The sequence below is a fragment of the Typopeltis vanoorti genome, chromosome 15, assembly GCF_054136105.1.
Source record: "Typopeltis vanoorti isolate ZY-2024b chromosome 15, IOZ_Tvanoo_1.0, whole genome shotgun sequence".
Classification (NCBI taxonomy): domain Eukaryota; kingdom Metazoa; phylum Arthropoda; class Arachnida; order Uropygi; family Thelyphonidae; genus Typopeltis; species Typopeltis vanoorti.
The window spans coordinates 5,884,684-5,903,367 of NC_143563.1; the positions used below are offsets into that span (position 1 = coordinate 5,884,684).

General features: G+C 38.2%; 1 protein-coding gene across 1 annotated transcript in view; it reads right to left on the reverse strand.

Annotated features, from left to right (window-relative positions):
• LOC150098325 (protein obstructor-E-like) overlaps window positions 1-4,519 on the reverse strand; it is a 32,310-nt gene extending 27,791 nt beyond the window's left edge. Inside the window, exon 1 of the mRNA XM_090405546.1 lies at window positions 4,457-4,519. Within this exon, the coding sequence (XP_090261672.1) occupies window positions 4,457-4,499 (43 nt within the window). The 5' untranslated portion in view covers window positions 4,500-4,519. The remainder of the gene's footprint in view (window positions 1-4,456) is intronic.
• Between the last annotated feature and the right edge of the window lie 14,165 nt (window positions 4,520-18,684).

Genomic DNA, 18,684 nt, shown 5'->3' on the forward strand with positions numbered 1-18,684 from the left:
ACAATTATGAACCCCTTATTCCACTACATCCTAAATGTGCTCAATGCGATTGAGATCCTGTCAACAGAAGCGTCAGGGGGGGGGATCAATCAGATAAAGTCAATAAATGTAACAGGAACCATTCGTGAACAACCTGAAAGTGTCCATCATATGAAGAATAAATGGGCAGCACGGAATAAAGCTAGCTGCGCAGTGTGCAGCCACGTTCATATAAGGCCTTACCAATTTTTCTTGCTCGAAATTATATTAAGAATTTCATGGAACACCAGGAAATCATGACCCGAACTTCGCTCCACCGCTAATGTTAAACTATTGCGCCCTGGCGAGATGAACTCATGGATTTGGGTTGTCGTCTTTTCCTTATCTTTCTGTATGCGCATAAAGGAAACGGAAATCAAGATTTATCTCATGCGACCTTTCTCCACCAGTCCTCTGGAGTGTTATTCAGCATAACTGCTTTTTTTTTTTTTTTTTCAAAAGACAGCCATATATCAGGCATTATTGCCGATTCCATTTTGCAAAGGGATCTCTCTAATAGTTTGTTCCCCGAGATTTTATATGATAGTTACAACAATTCCATCGGATCTGTTTAAGTTAGGAGAGCGAAGTAAAGTTTCAAGTTTCTTTATAAAGCCATTCCATGAGGAACCCACTTTTGTGAATGACTCTTGTCTTTTTTCCAGTGAACTCTATGTCTAGTGTTGATGGCACTCTGCAAGTCCAGACTGATCAGTCTCAAGGTATTCAATATGAGACGTGTGTTCTTCTAGCCGAATAAAATGAGATCTTCCTGTTTGTCCAAATTAAGATAACCCACAAGAACAAGGAATCTGGTAGACACCTGGATAATTGAGATATGGAAGCTTGTCCTTCGGAGAAGCGAGAAAGGTGGAGATTTTTCTGATGGGACAAAAGGCAACAGAAATATTCAGTGGTTTTAAAACTTTCGCTATGCGCTCACTAATGCCTTGCACATAAGGGATGGGAATCAGAGATTTCTTCAGTATTTGAACAGGCGGAGATGCCAAAGCTGTTCAAAGCTCTTTTGATGAAAGAATTCTTATAACCGTGATATAAAAAGTGGAAATAATATGTTGTAATACTTTCTGTAATAGTCCATCTGAAGAACATAAGGAGTGGTCCCGATGAACGAGTGTTTTAATAGTTCCAATCCTTTGACTGGGATGGTGATAAAATTCAGCATGGATATAACGGCCTGTATGAATCTTCTTCGGAAAATATCTAAAAAGCTGCTTATTTGCTTCTTCTTCTTCTTCTTCTTCTTCTTCTTCTTCTTCTTCTTCTTCTTCTTCTTCTTCTTCTAGGGTGAATTGGATCCTTGGATGAAGTTCATTTAATTTAGAAAGAAACTGATGTAACTCGGAGGAAGAGCCATTCCAGATAGCAAAAATACCATCTACATATCTGCACGAGCGAGTGGGTCTAGTTGAAATGTCGAAAATAAGTTGCTCAAAGTGCTCCATGAAGACTTTTGCTATCAGCAATGGCTTGTATTCATGTCCCTTATGCGCAAGGCATTAGTGAACACATAGCAAAAGTTGTAAAAGGACTGAATATTTTTGTTTCTTTTCACCTTACAAGAAAATCTCCACTTTTCTCACTTCTCCAAAGGACACGCTTCCACATCTCAATTATCTTACCAGAATTCTTGCTCTTGTGGATTGTATCATTTCGTACAAACAGGAATATCTGCTTTTATCTTCTAGGTTCTAGAAGAATACAAGCTTATATTGAATACCTTGAACCTGAACAGTCTGGACTTGCAGAGCATGCCATCACCACTAAACATAGAGTTCACTGGAACAAGACAAGAGTCCTTCACAAAACTCGGTTCCTCATGGAATGGCTTTATAAAGAAACATATGAAACTTTACTTCAGTTTCCGGACTTGAACAGATCCGATGGTCTACGTCTATCCCCTTTGTGGGAGATAGTACTTTTGTAAATGAGCTAAAATGAGCTAATCTTTCCTAACTTTATTTTATTTAATTGTATACTTTTTTAATCAGTTTGGAAATTTAATGATTTTTAGTTATCTTACATTAGTTACTTAGGTGGCGCCTTTTGGAATTGTCAGTTATTGTTCGATTAGCTTTGCACTTTGATGCTTAGGCGAAAATGATACTAACAAAAAAAAATAATAATTTACGTGAGTTTATTCCGGTATTATAATTTATTTAAATATGCCTACTCACGGTGTGTCCTTATTGAGTCAGAAACATTCCTACACAGCAAGCAATGTTCATCTTTTCTTTTTAATGTTGACAATCATGACGCAATATTCTGCGCGTTTATATAGAATCCCGTGTGGCTTTCCCATCGAAAACATTAAAAGGATTCCATGCAGTATAACGTAATGTGAATACTTCACATACCGGAAACCAGAATCATAATAACGACTAACAAGGTACTTAATTGTTTTTAGTAGTAAGCCCCAAACCGAGACATTAATGCACGTTAGCGATTCATTCCCGTAGAAAAGATCGCATCCTTTGTCCTTCGCGTTATCCGTTAAAACTTAATTTGAACTTTTTCCTTGTACTACTTGGCGATTGTTGCGTATCTGCCTTCGATCAAAATTATGGGGCTGCTTTATGGGATTTGCAATTCCGGTTCTTGGGCTTGTCAGAGAAAGTGCCGCTTGAAATTTTAATAGCGTTTGAAGTAGGCACACACTTCGATGATCACACAGATTAAATCCTGCTTATCTTTTTTACACGTCTCTTTGGATATGAAAAAAAAAACAAAACAAGATAGGCTTTCAGGGTAGCATATGTCGTATATCTTCCACTGTGAACGTTTGGCAGACGGTTGTCCTCGATGCTGGGCGTGTTTTCGATGAACTTGATCGCCACACCCTGTTTACCTTCACATTCGGGGAACAGGATGCAACCCACTTTCACTGAATTCAATGTGAAAAAGAAAGTTTAGAACGTAAACAATCTGTGGAGCGTACCGGTAAAGCTTGACCGGTAGGATGAGATCTGGATTGCTTATTCTTGTAATTAGGAAATTTAAAAGAAATCGAGAAAAACAGATTTTTTAAGACAGCTTCCCTGTGTTTCTACCACTCTATATAAAGACGCAGGAGGTAAGAGAAAAATAAAGAGATTGTATAGCAAATATCATAATTCAAACTGGAATAACGAATAACAAAAAAGAATCTCATGAGTTCCGGGAAGATTTTTTGATTGTGAAACTTTGCAGAGGTTCACATTTTCTATTAGAAAGAAAATGGGTGGATTAGTCAAGTTTGTTACCACAAGATTTATATCAAATCTTATAGTATCTCCGGCCGCCCTTCCTTCTACGCATGAGCATGAAAGAAAGAGGGGCGGGGGGGGGGGACGAAAGACAGCATTTGTTGAAATAACGTTTGCCGATGTTCCTGTTTCACAAAGCATCTTTTAAGTTCTGCAATGCCTTTGGCAACTACGTCACGACCTGTCTTTCACTCAAACGAGTTTTAGCAGATTGAACCTCCTTGAAATGGTGTGCGTTGCAGCCGACGCTGGCAAGAAGACGTCTGTGCGAGTGGAGGGGGGACTTTCCCTTTCAGAGTGCGAATATTCAATGCCCCGTCAAGGACGAAACATCTTTTTTCGTCAAAAGAGACGTCTCTCGGTGCTACAGTCCTCTTTCGTGCTACAATTGGCATCGCAGTATTCGTTCTTTCATTTTCCATTCACTTTCTCTCCTCCCTTGTCAAAAATCGAAACGCCTTGGGAGTACAATCACATCTTAAAAGCAACAAAATCCACCCAATCTCTACGATCTGTCTCCCAAAACAGAGACAATAAACCAGGAAGAATAATTTTGGGCGATTCTCCTAAACGACTGTTTTCACAGGGATGTTCCCAATGCTTTTTTTACTTTTTCTTTTCTTTCTTCTTTGGAATCCAGTGGGAAATGAAAGTCAAAAATTCCGTGAAAAATAAAAATTGCGAGCGCGCAACGGGCCATTTAGCTCACTGGGATTCTCTCTTCGAGTTTAAACCACTAACACATATGACATACTGACCCCACCTGTGTTATATCGAACCTCCTTTTATTGTTAAGGACCGAAGACAAATGGAATTTAATTAATATAAAACATTTTAAAGTAAATATACCTGCTTTGGTTTGAAGTAAACCAAAAATTTGAATGGAAAATTATACATATTTCCATTTGGTCTTGTTCATACGTACAATATACTCTAAGCTACCATACATAGATGCTGACACCTTTATTATTGAATATTTCCAATCATTGGCTCCCCAGGTCATTAACGACAATTCATAGGGAACATATATGAAAGGAAAAGAAAGAATGACTACGGGAGTGTCGATTATAACTTATCACGAAGGAACATTAAATGAAAGTGGTGAAGAAGATCGAAAAGTCTTTCAATAATTAATGAGGTTCGACCACACTCCAATGAAGGAAGGCACTTACCGACGGCTAAGGTACAGAAGAAGGCGATCCGACCGAGATGCATCTTCGAGGATTCACTTGCACACTGCGATCGTACTCATCGGAATTTTGCCCATATCCGCCGTTTTTGAGCACGTGGGTTTTGTGCCTTCGAGTCCCGCGCAAACACGAGCTCTGATTGGCTGCGGGTGACACAACAAATTCGTCGCAGGTTCTTCGTATTTTCGTCTTCGCCGCAGACACGCGCATGTGAAACGGACGTTGAAGTTCCCCCCCGGGCGTTCAGCCCAAACTCGATTTCTCTTCTTTCGCTGCGATTCCGTCAGCCACGTGTCGGTAAGGAAGATGCTCCCCGTTGACCTGAATTGTTTGGGGGGAATCGAACCTCGGGAAATGGGTTAGTCTCGAATCCCTTTCCCCCGTATTCCCCGAGGTGTGATAAACAATTTTTTTCCCCGTCAGCGTCTATTTTGAAATCGCATCCACACTTCCTCAACTCTCGTTCTGCCCAAACCACAACGCCTTGTGACGTCAGCAGATATTCCGTAAAGAGAAGGCCGAGCGCAATTGCGTTTCTTGTAATGAGTGCCGCGGTGATGAACATTCTTTATTAATAAAAATGACTTACGATTTCCTGTAATTGTACGTCGTGTACGTGAGGTTACTCAGCGCCATCCTAACATCAATCTTTTTCCGTTTCACAAAAAAGGTTACAATCGTTGCGATACAGACGGGAAGGCCTCCACGTTATTCAAATCATTGGATTTATGTGAGAACCCGAATTCATTGCGTATGCCCAACTCATTTGTGTGGTGTTGCATACCCGTCAGTGACGCAAGCGATTCCACCTTCGAAACAGTAATCCAGATCACAGCCTACGTGATGCTATCCTTGACGCGTGTTTGTTGGTTAGCCCACTTTCTGTTGCTGCTAATGGTGGACTTGACATTCTCCTCAGTAGAATTGAATCAAGATGGAAAGCCGATCTCATCAAAGGCAATTGAACTTGTGCTGTAACTGTTGATTGCACAGATTGGATTATTCTACTCTATCCAATTTAGACCATTTCACTCTCTGTGAGGGATTTTCAATTTCATTAGTCTCTCCCTCTCTCTCTCTCTCTTTCTTTCTCTCTCTCTCTCTCTCTCTGTCTCTCTCCATGGATATCATTATTGGTTCGATCTTCCTCTATGGTCAAATGTCCATATGTCCATGGTTATTTTTTGAATACCCGTCAAAATAACGCTTAAAATACGCGTACGATCCTTTCGAAGAGCTAGAGGGGATCTTTGTAACTGAACAGTGGCGGTTCATGGCTTGAAATCGTGAGGGTGTGCAACGTTCGAAATATACATACACACTGTAAGTACAGTGTACGTGTTTGGATAAAATATCATAATTATGGTTTAAAATTAAAAAAAAAAATTAAACATGAAAAAATATTGTTTATTATCTAAATTAAACATATTTGGTCGTTTGATAATTAGATATACCCATTTATTGTTTTAATACTGACCGTATTGTAATGCGTACAAACATCTTACATTCTTTGCCAACCAGTTTCACTAGCAAACTGTCTAGCTTTTTCAAGGTGTTGACGGAAAAGCATAAAAAAATAGTAAATGCAAATTGAAAGGAACATAAAAACGTTGTGAACACTCTCGTAGCTAAGGTTGCACTTTCGCGTGACAGAGACTGAAAGGATTTATTGTTCTTATTCTTTATGACGCATGCGTGTTTGTTGTAAATGCGTAATGTGATTATTGGCTAGCTGTAGTTCAGATGGATTTGGAGAGAGGATCAGGTTTTTTCACGAACTGTTCAGAATAGTACCCTGATTTCTGTTGAGGTTTCCGCCGGTTATTAAAACTATTGTGGCTTCCTTGAATAAACGAGCTCCCAGCACATTTCTACTGTAGCAATTCCCTGCATCAAGTCAATTTCTTATCAAATTGCCAGAATAGTAAGAGCCTACAACATCAGAGTGGGCTTCAAACCAACCACCAGCATCAGACAAGTTTTAGGATCCCCAAAAGATAAGGTGCCTTTCTACAAATATCCAGGAGTATATTACATTCCTTGCTCCTGTGGTCTTGCCTACATCGGACAAACTTCACAGAGTTTAGAAATCAGACAAAAAGAACATGTTGGTGATGTAAACCACGACAGAAGTATATCTTCCGGTTTAGCACATCATTTCTGTACGTCTAACCACAGGGCAGAGTGGCAAAACAGCTCCATGCCATATTTGGATGACAACTACAGACATCGTTTATTCAAGGAAGCCACAATAGTGTTAATAACCAGCGGAAACCTCAACAGAAACCAAGGTGCTATTCTTAAGTTCATGGTAAAACCTCATCCTCTCTGTAAATCCATCTGAACTACAGCTAGCCAGTAATCACATTACACGTTTACAACAAATACGCATGCGTGATAATGAATAAGAACAATAAGTCCTTTCAGTCTCTGTCGCCCGAACGTGTAACCTTAGCTACTAGAGTGTTTACAATGTTTTTATGTTCCTTTCAATTTGCATTTACTATTTTTTTATGTTTTTCCGTCAACGCCTTGAAAAAGCTAGACCGTTTGCTAGCGAAACTGGTTGGCAAAGAATGTAAGATGTTTGTACGCATTACAAATACGGTCAGTATTAAAACAATAAATTTGTATTACTAAAATAATAAGCCGAAAGGCTATTTTACCGGAGAATTTGTTAATTGAAAGGGCGATGATAAATCCCGTTTTATTTTATAGCTGGATCCGAAACTTTGATCAAAATCCATCGAAATCCATAGAGTTTCATGCTGAAAAAACTATCGGCGGGGCCAAGTGTAAATGATCACTTGGGTAGTACAACACCAGGGCAATTCCATGTAAAGGTGGAGCAAGCTCCGTCACTAACTTTAATATTTTCGTTTTCACTTAAAAACTTTGATATTCCAGGTCTACCTACTCACTGATGAGATCTCAAAAAAGGTTGAAACCGGTCTGGGTAGTGACCTCTTCTCATAATGTAAAACAATATATATACATCTCTTAGGAGCTGGGTTTTACATTATGAAAGAATATTAAAGTTAGTGATGGATCTTGCTCCACCTTTGCATGGAGTTGCCCTGGTGTTGTACTACCCGAGTGATCATTTACACTTTGGTCCGCCGATAGTTTTTTCGGCATGAAACTCTATGGATTTCGATGGATTTCGATCCGAGTTTCAGACCCGGCTATAAAATAAAACGGGATTTACCATCTCCCTTTCAATTAACAAATTTGTATGTTTAATTGTTTATTATTGATAAAATTATACAGTTTCGTATAATTCAAAATTACTTAAAAATAAAATCCATTATCATCACCCCAATAATGTTCTGCAATCAAAACTATAACAAATGTTATCTCTTTAATTGTAATGTCCAAATATTTAAAGTAAACACGATAAGCACTACGAACACTCTACTACTGGCGCAAACTGCATATAAACAACAGTGGAACTGCGCGACGGACAGTGCCGCATTACGCTAATAGCTCGCATCTCACTACGACGTGCATATGCTTGCGCGCGTAGCAATAGGACACTGTGGTAAACACAGTGCTGCTAACGCCCTCTTAAGTGGTACAAGATGGGTTTTTATTACTTTTTATACAAAATAAGAGAATTGTATAGGATTGTTGATGATAAAATTAAATATTACAAGGAAACATTTTATATATCGAGAAAAATTGGGGGTGTTGCAGTTCAGCAGTACCTATGCACGAGCTGCCCCTGTAACCGAAGTCCTTTTTTTTTTTTTTTTTTTCCAGTTATACGAATTAGGGTCTTGCGTACTGCTAAAATTCTTATCGGCTAACGTTGCTCAGGCGTCCTAGTGCACGTTGCATTATTATTATATTACATTATATCATTTGCATGTCCTAACATTACATTACATCTTATATCTCATTCATTAAAATATTTTTTCAAAATGATAAAATTGTAAATCAATGACATCCTAAGTGCATGAGCATGCGCATGAGCTCATCCGGGTGACAAGAAGTGTAACAACAATTGCACAGCATAAATAGTACGAAAATATTGACAATACATTTAGAGGATAATATTTGTGTGTATGTGTGTGTGTGTGTGTGTGTGTGTGTGTGTGTGTGTGTGTGTGTGTGTGTGTGTGTACTAACAATAATTGTTCGGACACCCCTGTTATTTGAAGTTATGAAAAAATATCCAGGTTTGTTTATAAAATAAAAACCGGTAGTGATAGTAGTGTTCCATCGTAGCAGTTGAATACAGGTAGCATGGTAACACGACTGGAACTCAATGACTTCGAGAGAGGTGTCATCGTGGGCTGTCACATTGGTGGCATATCCATACGTGCCATATCCGTTCAATTGGAGCATCCAGAATCAGCTGTTGGCGATGCGATCAACAAATGGAGACGTTCTGTCATCACTAGTGGAGGAAAACACACAGGGCAGCAGCTGAAAATGCCTGACAAGGAGAAGGAGGGTATTAAAATGGCTGACATGTAAAAACCGGCTGCAATCGGCACAGACTAGCCGTGATGAGTTACAGAGCACCAGTAACACCGTGGTGAGCACTAATACTGTACGAATTTACTGGGTTTCCACTGAAGAGCTGCGGCATACAAGCCGAACAACGAACGAGGTAGCTTGTCTGTCCTGGTGCAAAGAGCATGTGAACTGGACAATTGACTAGTGGTAAACTGCACTTTCCAGCGATAAATCAAAGTTCACCTGTTTGCAGTCTGACGGCAGGATGTGGAGACCACTGGAGACAACGACCAGAGGTGGGACCAATGGTCGTTGTCCGTGGTTCCATGAAGGCAGCTCAGTACCTTGATTTTCTGGATAATCAGGTGCTGACTACACTGTGGAGTTGTTGCGGAACAGACGTGAAGTCGACAATGTCCCATGCCACGAAGCTGCAGCTGTTACGGAATGTTATGAAGAGATGAGGGTTAAACGAATGCTCTGGCCTGTGCACAGTCCTGATCTCAACTCCATCGAACATCTGTGGGACGAATTGGAGCAGCGATTGTGGTTCACAGCAGCAGGTCCTCGGTCTATCACAAGTGTTGCTATGAACTCAGTGTTGCTTTTGCTGGAGGAAAGGTGCAGGAGATGATCCAAATCAAAGGTGGACATAAAGGCTGATGATGATATATATACGTATATATATATATATATATATCATCATCATCATCATCAGCCATTGTCAATCCACTGTTGGATGAAGGCCTTTCCAAGATTACTCCAAAACTCTCTGTCCATGGCTCTGCTTTTCCATGTCGCTCCCGCAAATCTGATGATATCATGAATCCACCGTGATTTAGGTCGGCGTCCTGGTCGTTTTTCCTCTCGTGGAATCCAACCCAGTACTTCTTTTGTCCATCGTTGGTCTTGTCTTCGAGCAATATGTCCAGCCCATTGCCACTTCAGATGTTTCACGCTTCCTATGATGTCAGAGACTTTGGTTTGATTTCTTATCCATGTATTCAGCTTTTGTGATCCAGTCTTGTGATACCAAGCATACTTCTTTCCATACTAAATTATGTTGTTCTTAAGTTTTGAATTTCCTTTGCATTCAGTGTCCATGTTTCACAGCCATATGTCAATATAGGAACAATACATTTGTTAAAAACTTTTCTCTTCAGACATAATGGTAGTTGGCTTTTGAATATTGAATGTAATTTTCCAAATGCTTTCCACCCAAGCATCGTGCACCTTTTAATTTCGCCCATGATATTTTTTTCCATTGATATATGTTGTACTAGGTAAATGTAATGATCTACTTCTTTAATTTCCTCGTTATTGATTTTTATTATTTCTGATTGGACATAACTTGGGTTTTTTTAGGTTTATCTTTAGGCATGCTGTTTTTCTAGCAATTTGGAGCTCATACATACGAGTCTGTAATTCATGCGCAGTTGAAGTAAAGATAGCAATGTCATCTGCAAAGCGTTCCCTTCCAAATCAAGAAGTTTGAATATTTCTTCTAGGCGTGTTGTGAATAATTTTGGAGATATTGTGTCACCCTCTCTTGTAACTCTCTGTATTTCCACAGTAGAGATGTTTCCATTGAAATGAATTACTGCTGTGGCATTGGTGTATGCTGATTTGATGGTTCTGATGTAGGGCTCCTCCACTTGTTGGTTTCGTAATACTTGAAGTATTGCACAAGTTTTAAGTGAATCAAAGGCTTTCTCATAGTCAATAAAATCAAGACATAGTGGTAATTGATATTCATTACACCGTTCAATAATCTGCTGTACAACTTGAATATGGTCCATTGTACTAAAGCCCCTTCGAAAGCCTGCCTGTTCTTTTGGTTGTGTTAGGTCCAGAGTCACACAAAGCCTATGAGCTAAGACTTTTGTAAACACTTTGTAAACCACTGATAGTAGACTGATAGGTCGGTAGTTCGTCAAGTCTTCTATCTCACCTTTTATATGTATCAGAATTAGGGTAGCCTTCTTCCATGTTGTTTGTACATCTTTTTCTTCAGGCATAAAGTAAATAGTTTTGCTAATAGTTTGTAGATTATTTCTACAAACTATTAGCAATAGTCAATTTCATTAGTTTTTCCATTTGGACTTTTCCATGTCCACTTTCTATGTTTGTTTGTTTTTTTCTTGAAAAGGAATTCATGATATACAGGTTTTCTTTTTCTGCAAATTCTACTAACCTTGCCCCTCTGTCATCGCTCATGCCATATCCAAAATTTCCCATTCAGTTTTCTCTGATTGGTGTATGCTAATTCTATCATTAAAGTCTCCCTTTACAATTCTGAAAGGATGTTTTCCTTTATTGTAGAGTTGGGATACATCAAGATAGAAGGCTTCAATTTCTTCGTCAATATAACTTATTGTTGGTGCATAGACTTGAACAATCTTAAGAGTGTATCTTTTCGGTATTTGAAGAACAATACTTGCTATTCGATCGGATACACTGTCAAATTCTATTATGTTGTTCTTCAGTTTTTATTTATTTATTTATTTTTTTTATCAAGAATCCAACTCCACTGATTCTTTTCTTATCTTGGCCTCTATAATATAATATATCTCCATTTTTTAATCGAAGAATTTCTTCACCATTACGTCTGACTTCGCACAGTTCAAGAACGTCCCATTTTAGTCGCTTTAGTCCTTCAGTTAGTTCAGTTAGCCGTGCTTCACTGCTCAGAGTCCTACAGTTTAATGTTCCAAGCTCTAGTTTCCAATGGCACCATGATCTGGTTACCGAGGGATTCTTAGCACCCTCCACCTTCATATTTAACTGCCTTCTGCCATAGGTAGTAACAATCCGGCCTCCGGGGAATGAGGGCCATTTTATTTCTATCGGATTCATCTTGAAAGGTTAGGCCATAAATTCACCACGCTGGCCAAGTGCCGGTTGGTGAATGGCAATATTTTCACATGGGATCGCCAGTCCCAAAACCACTGGTCCACGGCTCTTTATTCAATATATTCAGAGCTGTCCTGATATCCATCGGATGGTAGTCAGGGTTTCCCTCCATCCGACACCTAGGGGACGCGCTCGGTAGCCCGTGGAAGCCCGATATATATATATTTCATTTCATTTACAGAATTTTCAGTGCATATCAATATGGTATCAGATTATAAATAGTATTGGCCCAAGCACAGAACTTTGGACAAATCACATTTTACCAACGAAATTGCTATAGCTTTTGTTGATTTTTACTGCTTGTGCTCTAGACGTTAACTAATTCTTAAACCAGTCATGTACAGAGCCTCTAATTCCTCTATCCTCCAGTTTTTTTAATAAAATATCATTGGGTAGTGTGTCAAATGCTTTCTGCAGAATTAGTCTTGTGATGAGTGAATCAAGTTTGTGAAGTTCACCAGTGCGTGCTCAATGTTTAGTTTCTGTCTAAACCCATACTGGTTCTTAGAAAAGAAGTGGTTTTTTCTTTAAAAAAAAAGGTTATTAATCTATTTTTTAGTAATTTCTTTAATAATTTGGAGAAAATCTGGAGTAGGGAGATTGGCCCGTAGATTTTAAGATCATTTCTGCATCCTTCTTTACATATTGGAATTACCACAGCCCTCTCAAATTCTGTTGGAAATATGGAGTGCCAGAAGCGCGGAAGTGCCAGATATTCCTGGCACTTCCGCAAAATTAATACTATTGTGGCCCGGAGCAGATGAGTTTTAAGTTTCATTCTAATATTTTTGATTTCATTCTTACAAGTAGGAAAAAAGTACATTGACCTCTTATTTATTTTAAGTCCGCAATTTACGGGTGGAATATTAGGATTGTTTACAAGTTTTTCATTGGCCGTTATGAAGTAATCATTTAATCTGTCTGCTAACGTTCTTTCACTGTTTAAATCTATATGATTGCTGTCCTCATTACTAACTCTTGGAAGTGTTTATATTTATGGCTTGTTGACTGAGATCATCACGTGGTTAAAATTTTTTCTTATTATTAGTTGGCAGATAATTTTCATCACCGAGTGCGATTCCATTAGCTTACCTAGTTAAGACTTTGAAGAGGCGCAAAGGCATGAATGACTTTGCGCTACAATAATTTCCGACTTATCTCGCCATTGGCTACCCCTTGCTACTAGCATACAATATTTCCATTGCATCACACATTTTCATCGTTTTTGTGTTCAGATTATAAACTAAAAAAAAAAAAAAAAGTCAGTTGTAGGACTTCGAATGTGGCAGATCTTTTCTTATCTACAGTTTCAGCTGAAATAGTATCAAAGTACGATTTTTGATGTTGTTACTCGCACTGCAACAACTTTTCTTTAATGTTCAGGAATGCTGAATCAGCGACCTCCGTCTGGACCCCGCAATAAGTGTCTAAACGTTTTACCGAACCCCAAAACATGCCAAGCAAATTGCGTAGCATCAGCATTGCGGAGATTAAAGACCTCGTGTCCTTGTGCATGTCCGTCCGTTTAGTCCTTTACTAAAGAGGTCTTCGAGCTTAAAGGATGGCCGCCACGCACGCATTAAGACGCAAGGTGATCATCCTGCATTCCCTTTCCTGTAAATAGCATTTTTGAAAGCGGTATGTTACAGCCACGCGACCCAATTTTTCCCCCAGATTAAATCTAGCAGGTTTTGGTGGTTCGACTAGTCAGAAAGAAAACTTTTGCGCATCCTCCATATTTCCGTAACCCCACGAATGATCCCGGAGGGTGCGGGCCGTGCTTGAGGTCTTCGCACTTAGTGCAAGAGAAGAGAAACTGGGACGCATCGGAGAGTATGTCAAATAAGAGCGTTCGTTGTGTTCAAGGCGCCCTCTGGACAAACTTACGAACACTTCTGTTTGATTAATTGGTTTCCCTTCATTTATACTAATCAATTATGCAACTGAATCTCAATGCAAACACAGAAACAACTGTTCGTAATCATGAGAGCAATAACCCGGGCCCTAACAACAGCATCGTACTATTGTTAGGGCCAAGTTTCAAGGGGATCATCTTCCTACCCGAGAGGTGTTTGCACAGACTTTAAATTGGTCATAAAAAATCAAATTTCCAGAAATATTCTATTAGTTCATTCTCTGGTTACACAAATAGACAAGAAAGCGCTTCATGCGTTTTATAAATATTTAATGAATTCGTTTTATATTTATGGATTTTTGTGTTAAAAAGCTGCAGACGTTTCTGGTGAAAGAGAATTCACGTGACACTTCGATATCCTAATAATAGTTTTAATGGAAAGACCGTGTCTGTTATTAGGGACAACAGCGGTTTCTTTTAAGAAATTGTGGTAATCTCTAAATTATAAAAGTGTGTATATGAAGAAGGTAATGCCATTCTATTTTAATCTAATGTGGTTTTAAAGTTACGAGAATTAGAAATTGGAAAATTAAATTTTGAGCACTGGAGAAGATATTTTTGATTTAATCCTACAGAATGTTAGTTGTTCTTGAAGAAGGGCAATCACACTCCTGCAAAATCGACTGAAAAAGCCATTGAATATAGTAAATGATGAAGGACACGAATAGAATTGTCTATTAGGGGGTGACTTCCTAATTTAACCAATGAACTGACCCATCATGACACGGAATCCAGGAAGCCAAACACAGTCGTGTTAAACTGGTTTCGGAAAGCAACGGCATAAATACAAAGTTTGCTCCTCCACGAGTCTCTGTTAGCTGATATTTTGTCTTCATCTTGTTGTTTTTTTTTTCATTTATTTCTCTAATGTACAGATAAAATGCACAAAGACCCGGAATAGTTATCTAGTTGCCGAAGCCGAAAAATATACTGTAATAAGTAGGGACAGTACACCAGCGCTTCCCAAACTTCTGGATGTCAGGATTCCCTTTGCAAAAATTAAAATATTTCACGGCCCCCCCTTCGAAAAAAAAATCGTAATAGAGAGATATATTGTTATAATATTTATTGTATTTCTATTCAATACAAAACATACACAGCGAATATTGCACAAATCAAATGCATATATTACATTTTTTTGCCTCTTACCGTTTGGTCATGAAGACGATGCAGGCTGTTCTGGTAAAATATGAAATACTGTCCTTTTTTTTTTTTTTTTGAGTCTGTTACTGCTTCTTCTGATTGTTCGCGGGAATTTTTTTTTATTTTTTATCAGCCACTTATCCATCTCAGGGTTAATTTTTTAACGTAGAATAGATCAAATAATATCATCACTTACCAATACTGGCACACCACAAATGCATATATTACATTTTTTGCCTCTTACCGTTTGGTAAGAGGTACTGATAACATGAAATTAGTGAATATTACCTGAATAAGGGAATCCCCGGACCAGGAACATTTTTCTCTTTTGTGACTTTTCTCCCTTGACGGTAATTAAGCCTAACGCGAAACAGACACCAAAGGCAGGTTATTAAAACGTGCATATGATTGGTGCGGTATTAGCAAAAGATCGCGCAACCGAAAGATAAAAGCATAGCTGACACTTGAGTTGAAATGCTAACTCTCTTCAACCGAATTCCATATGTGAAACTGCCATAACATTCATTATATATATATTACTTAGTTTTAACACTTTTACGAATTTTAACACGTTCGGTTGAATTTTATTGCTGCCTTGAGAAATCGAACTCACACACATCTAATTAATAACAATAGTTTTTAGTTAGATACTGAGTTTGCCCATGCAACATATGGTTTTGTTTCAGTCTATACAGCATAGGTTCTCTATGAGGGGACATGTAATTCATTAATTAGTGTGTTTTTATCGCAGTTGTCTCCAATTGCACTATTTGTTGAGAAATATATTACACAGACTCCTCATACCTTATTCACTGGCATAATAAAAGTACTTGTTTTTATTGCGTCTGCAGACTAGTGGCTGTTAGGGAGGTTGTGTTGTTTGCCACTGCAAGCGAGTTACTATCTCCCCACATGAATTGTTTAAGCTTTTTTTCATGTGGGAAGTATATGCGAAACTTTTATTGGTAACAGAAAACTAGCTCGGATGACAGTGATAATATAAAACGAGTTTTGATATGTATATAAAGTCAATATCAACAGTCCCTGATTACGAACGTGTGATGAAAGGGACAGGAAGATTTGGAGCTTCCCTGGAGAGCATTCGAAGTAAATACAATTAACCACTGATTTGAAATGAAACATATGAATAAGCGATATTTACTAATATTCATTAATCGCCGAAATACGCAGGAAGCAAAGTTTGTGAACCAACACCAATGTGTGAATTTTTCCATTAAAAAATAAAAAATAACAAAAAAGAAATAATAAATAATAAAAGTTAATAAAATAAAATAAAATCTACTTAGTCTTAAAAGATTTAAATTTGTTTTCATTATTTCACGGCCCCCTCAAGAAAACCAACAGCCCCCCCCCAAGGGGGCCGCGGCCTACAGTTTGGGAAGCGCTGAAGTGGACGATCACATCGAGGAGTATTTTACGATATCATTCTTACGGAGGGTGGTCTGAAAAGTTCTCGGCCTCGACCATAAATAGCAACACTATCGACAAGATTTTTTTTTCTACGTTGGTACATCTGTCATAAGCGTCCATGTGAAATTGCAAGTCATTCTATCAAGTAGTTTGTTTTTTACAGCTGTCTGAAACAAAAGTGTTGTCTGTATTTCCTTAAAATGAATAAAATTGAGTATTGTGGATTATAAAATTCTTTGTAAAAGAAGGTTTAAAGCCAAAAGAAATTCATTTGAAGTTCATGAAAGTTTAAGGGCACTCTTCTCCTTCGTTTTCGACAATTAAGAAATGGACTGCCAAGTTTAAACGTGGCCGTATCAGCCTCGAAGATGATCCACGTGAAGGACTTTCAAAAAGTGTAACAACACCAGAAATCATTGATCAAGTGCACGATATGGTATTGGATGACCGGCGAGTCAAAGTGCGTGAAATTGCTGAGGTTATAGGCATTTAAAAAGGACCTGTAGGATAATAATTTGCATGAAGACTTGCAAATGAAAAAGCTTTGCGCAAGATGGGTACCGCGCTTGCTCACAGCAGATTAAACACGCACTCGCATGAAAATCTCTGAACAGTGCTTGGAGCGTTTTAACAAGATTAAAACTGATTTTGTCGTCGATTTATTAATATGGAAAAGACTTGGATTCATCATTACACACGAGAATCCAAACAGCATTCAAAATAGTGGACAGAAGCCGATTGTTCAGCGCTAAAGAAGACAAAGTCGGTTCCATCAGCAGGAAAGGTCATGGCATCGGTGTTTTGGCGTGATTAAAAAAAAAATCTTGGAAGGGGTAAAACAATAGCCGGGGAATATTATTCCGATCTTTTAACCAGACTAGACGAAAAAATTCGTGAGAAAAGACCTGGTTTGTAGAATAAAAAATCATCTTTCATCAAGACAATGCACCTGCCCACAAAGGTGTTTTGGCAATTGGAAAATTAAGGCATCTGCACTATGAATTGTTGGAATATCCACCCCATTCCCCAGATTTGGATCCCTCTGACTTCTATCTCTTTCCAAAACTAAAACTCTTCCTCGCTGTTTTTTTTTTTTTTTTTTTTTTTTTTTTTTCAAATCAAGAGGTGATTGCAGCTGTAGAGGGGTATTTTGCAGATCTTAATGAGAACCACTACAGGGATGGGATAATGGCACTGGAGCATCGCTGGAATAAATGTATTAGTCTTAATTTGAGATTATGTTGGAAAATAAAAATAATTTTGAAATTATAAATTCGTGTTTTCATTGTTAGGCCGAGAACTTTTCAGACCACCCTCGTACAGTGCCACCATTCATTGTGACAATAGATTGAACCTGGAAATAAACCAAAATTAAAACGACTCAATAATTTTCAATTCTTATGGTAAATGCGAAATTTCATTAATTGCTATAGAGTCGATGCTGAAATGATTAATATCACTTCGAATCATTTTGCCAATAGAAATGATCTGATCGAAGCCAAACTGAAAGTAAACCTCTTCTTTTGTGCATCCTAATACATACATTTTATTCAATTGCATCCAGTCGGAATGAAGTTGATTGCAATACACTTTGATACGTTTGATCCACTGCTCAATGCTTAGGAATTTCGTGAAAAGTAACTAAAAAAAGGGTATTTTTCTGAATCATATTAGCATACGGGAGCAGCCCACAACAAAAGCTTTTTCTGACACTTCATTTCTTATGACGTTTTTTAAATCTCATAGGATTCTTGGGGGTTATGCCATAGCCAAGAATTACCTTCCTGACGTCATATTTCGTCATTTAGTTTGAATCCGGATGCGCCACGTATTGTAAATTCCCCAATGACTTATTTCTTTCCACAGCCAACTCGCTTGGCTTTCGAAACTAACTCTAACAAAAATTTAATTAGCAATTAGAAAACAAAATCACGAAGAAAATTACGAGTTTGTAACAAATGTTGGGAATGTCCAATTAAAGATTATTCTGCGCCTAACTTCTGCTGATAAATGTCGCTAATATAACACCACCGTGAAGCGGAACTAAAGAGAAATTGTAGAGGCATTCATTCTGATGAAATGCTTACAATTCAAGGATTAAGGGACGTTACCGAGAATCCGCAAACGCTCCTGTCACTTTCTGAATGCTTTTGTTGAGTTGTCGACGTTGCTGCGTTTCAACAACTGGAGGTCATTAAGAGATTTAACTTACTGAAAAATATAATTACAGACTTAAAGGCTTCGATAAAATAAAAATCTCAGAATAAAAGGAAAAAAATAAAAATAATTATAATGTGACTTCAATCCTGCTTCAAATAATGCTGAAGTATAAAAAATAAAGTGA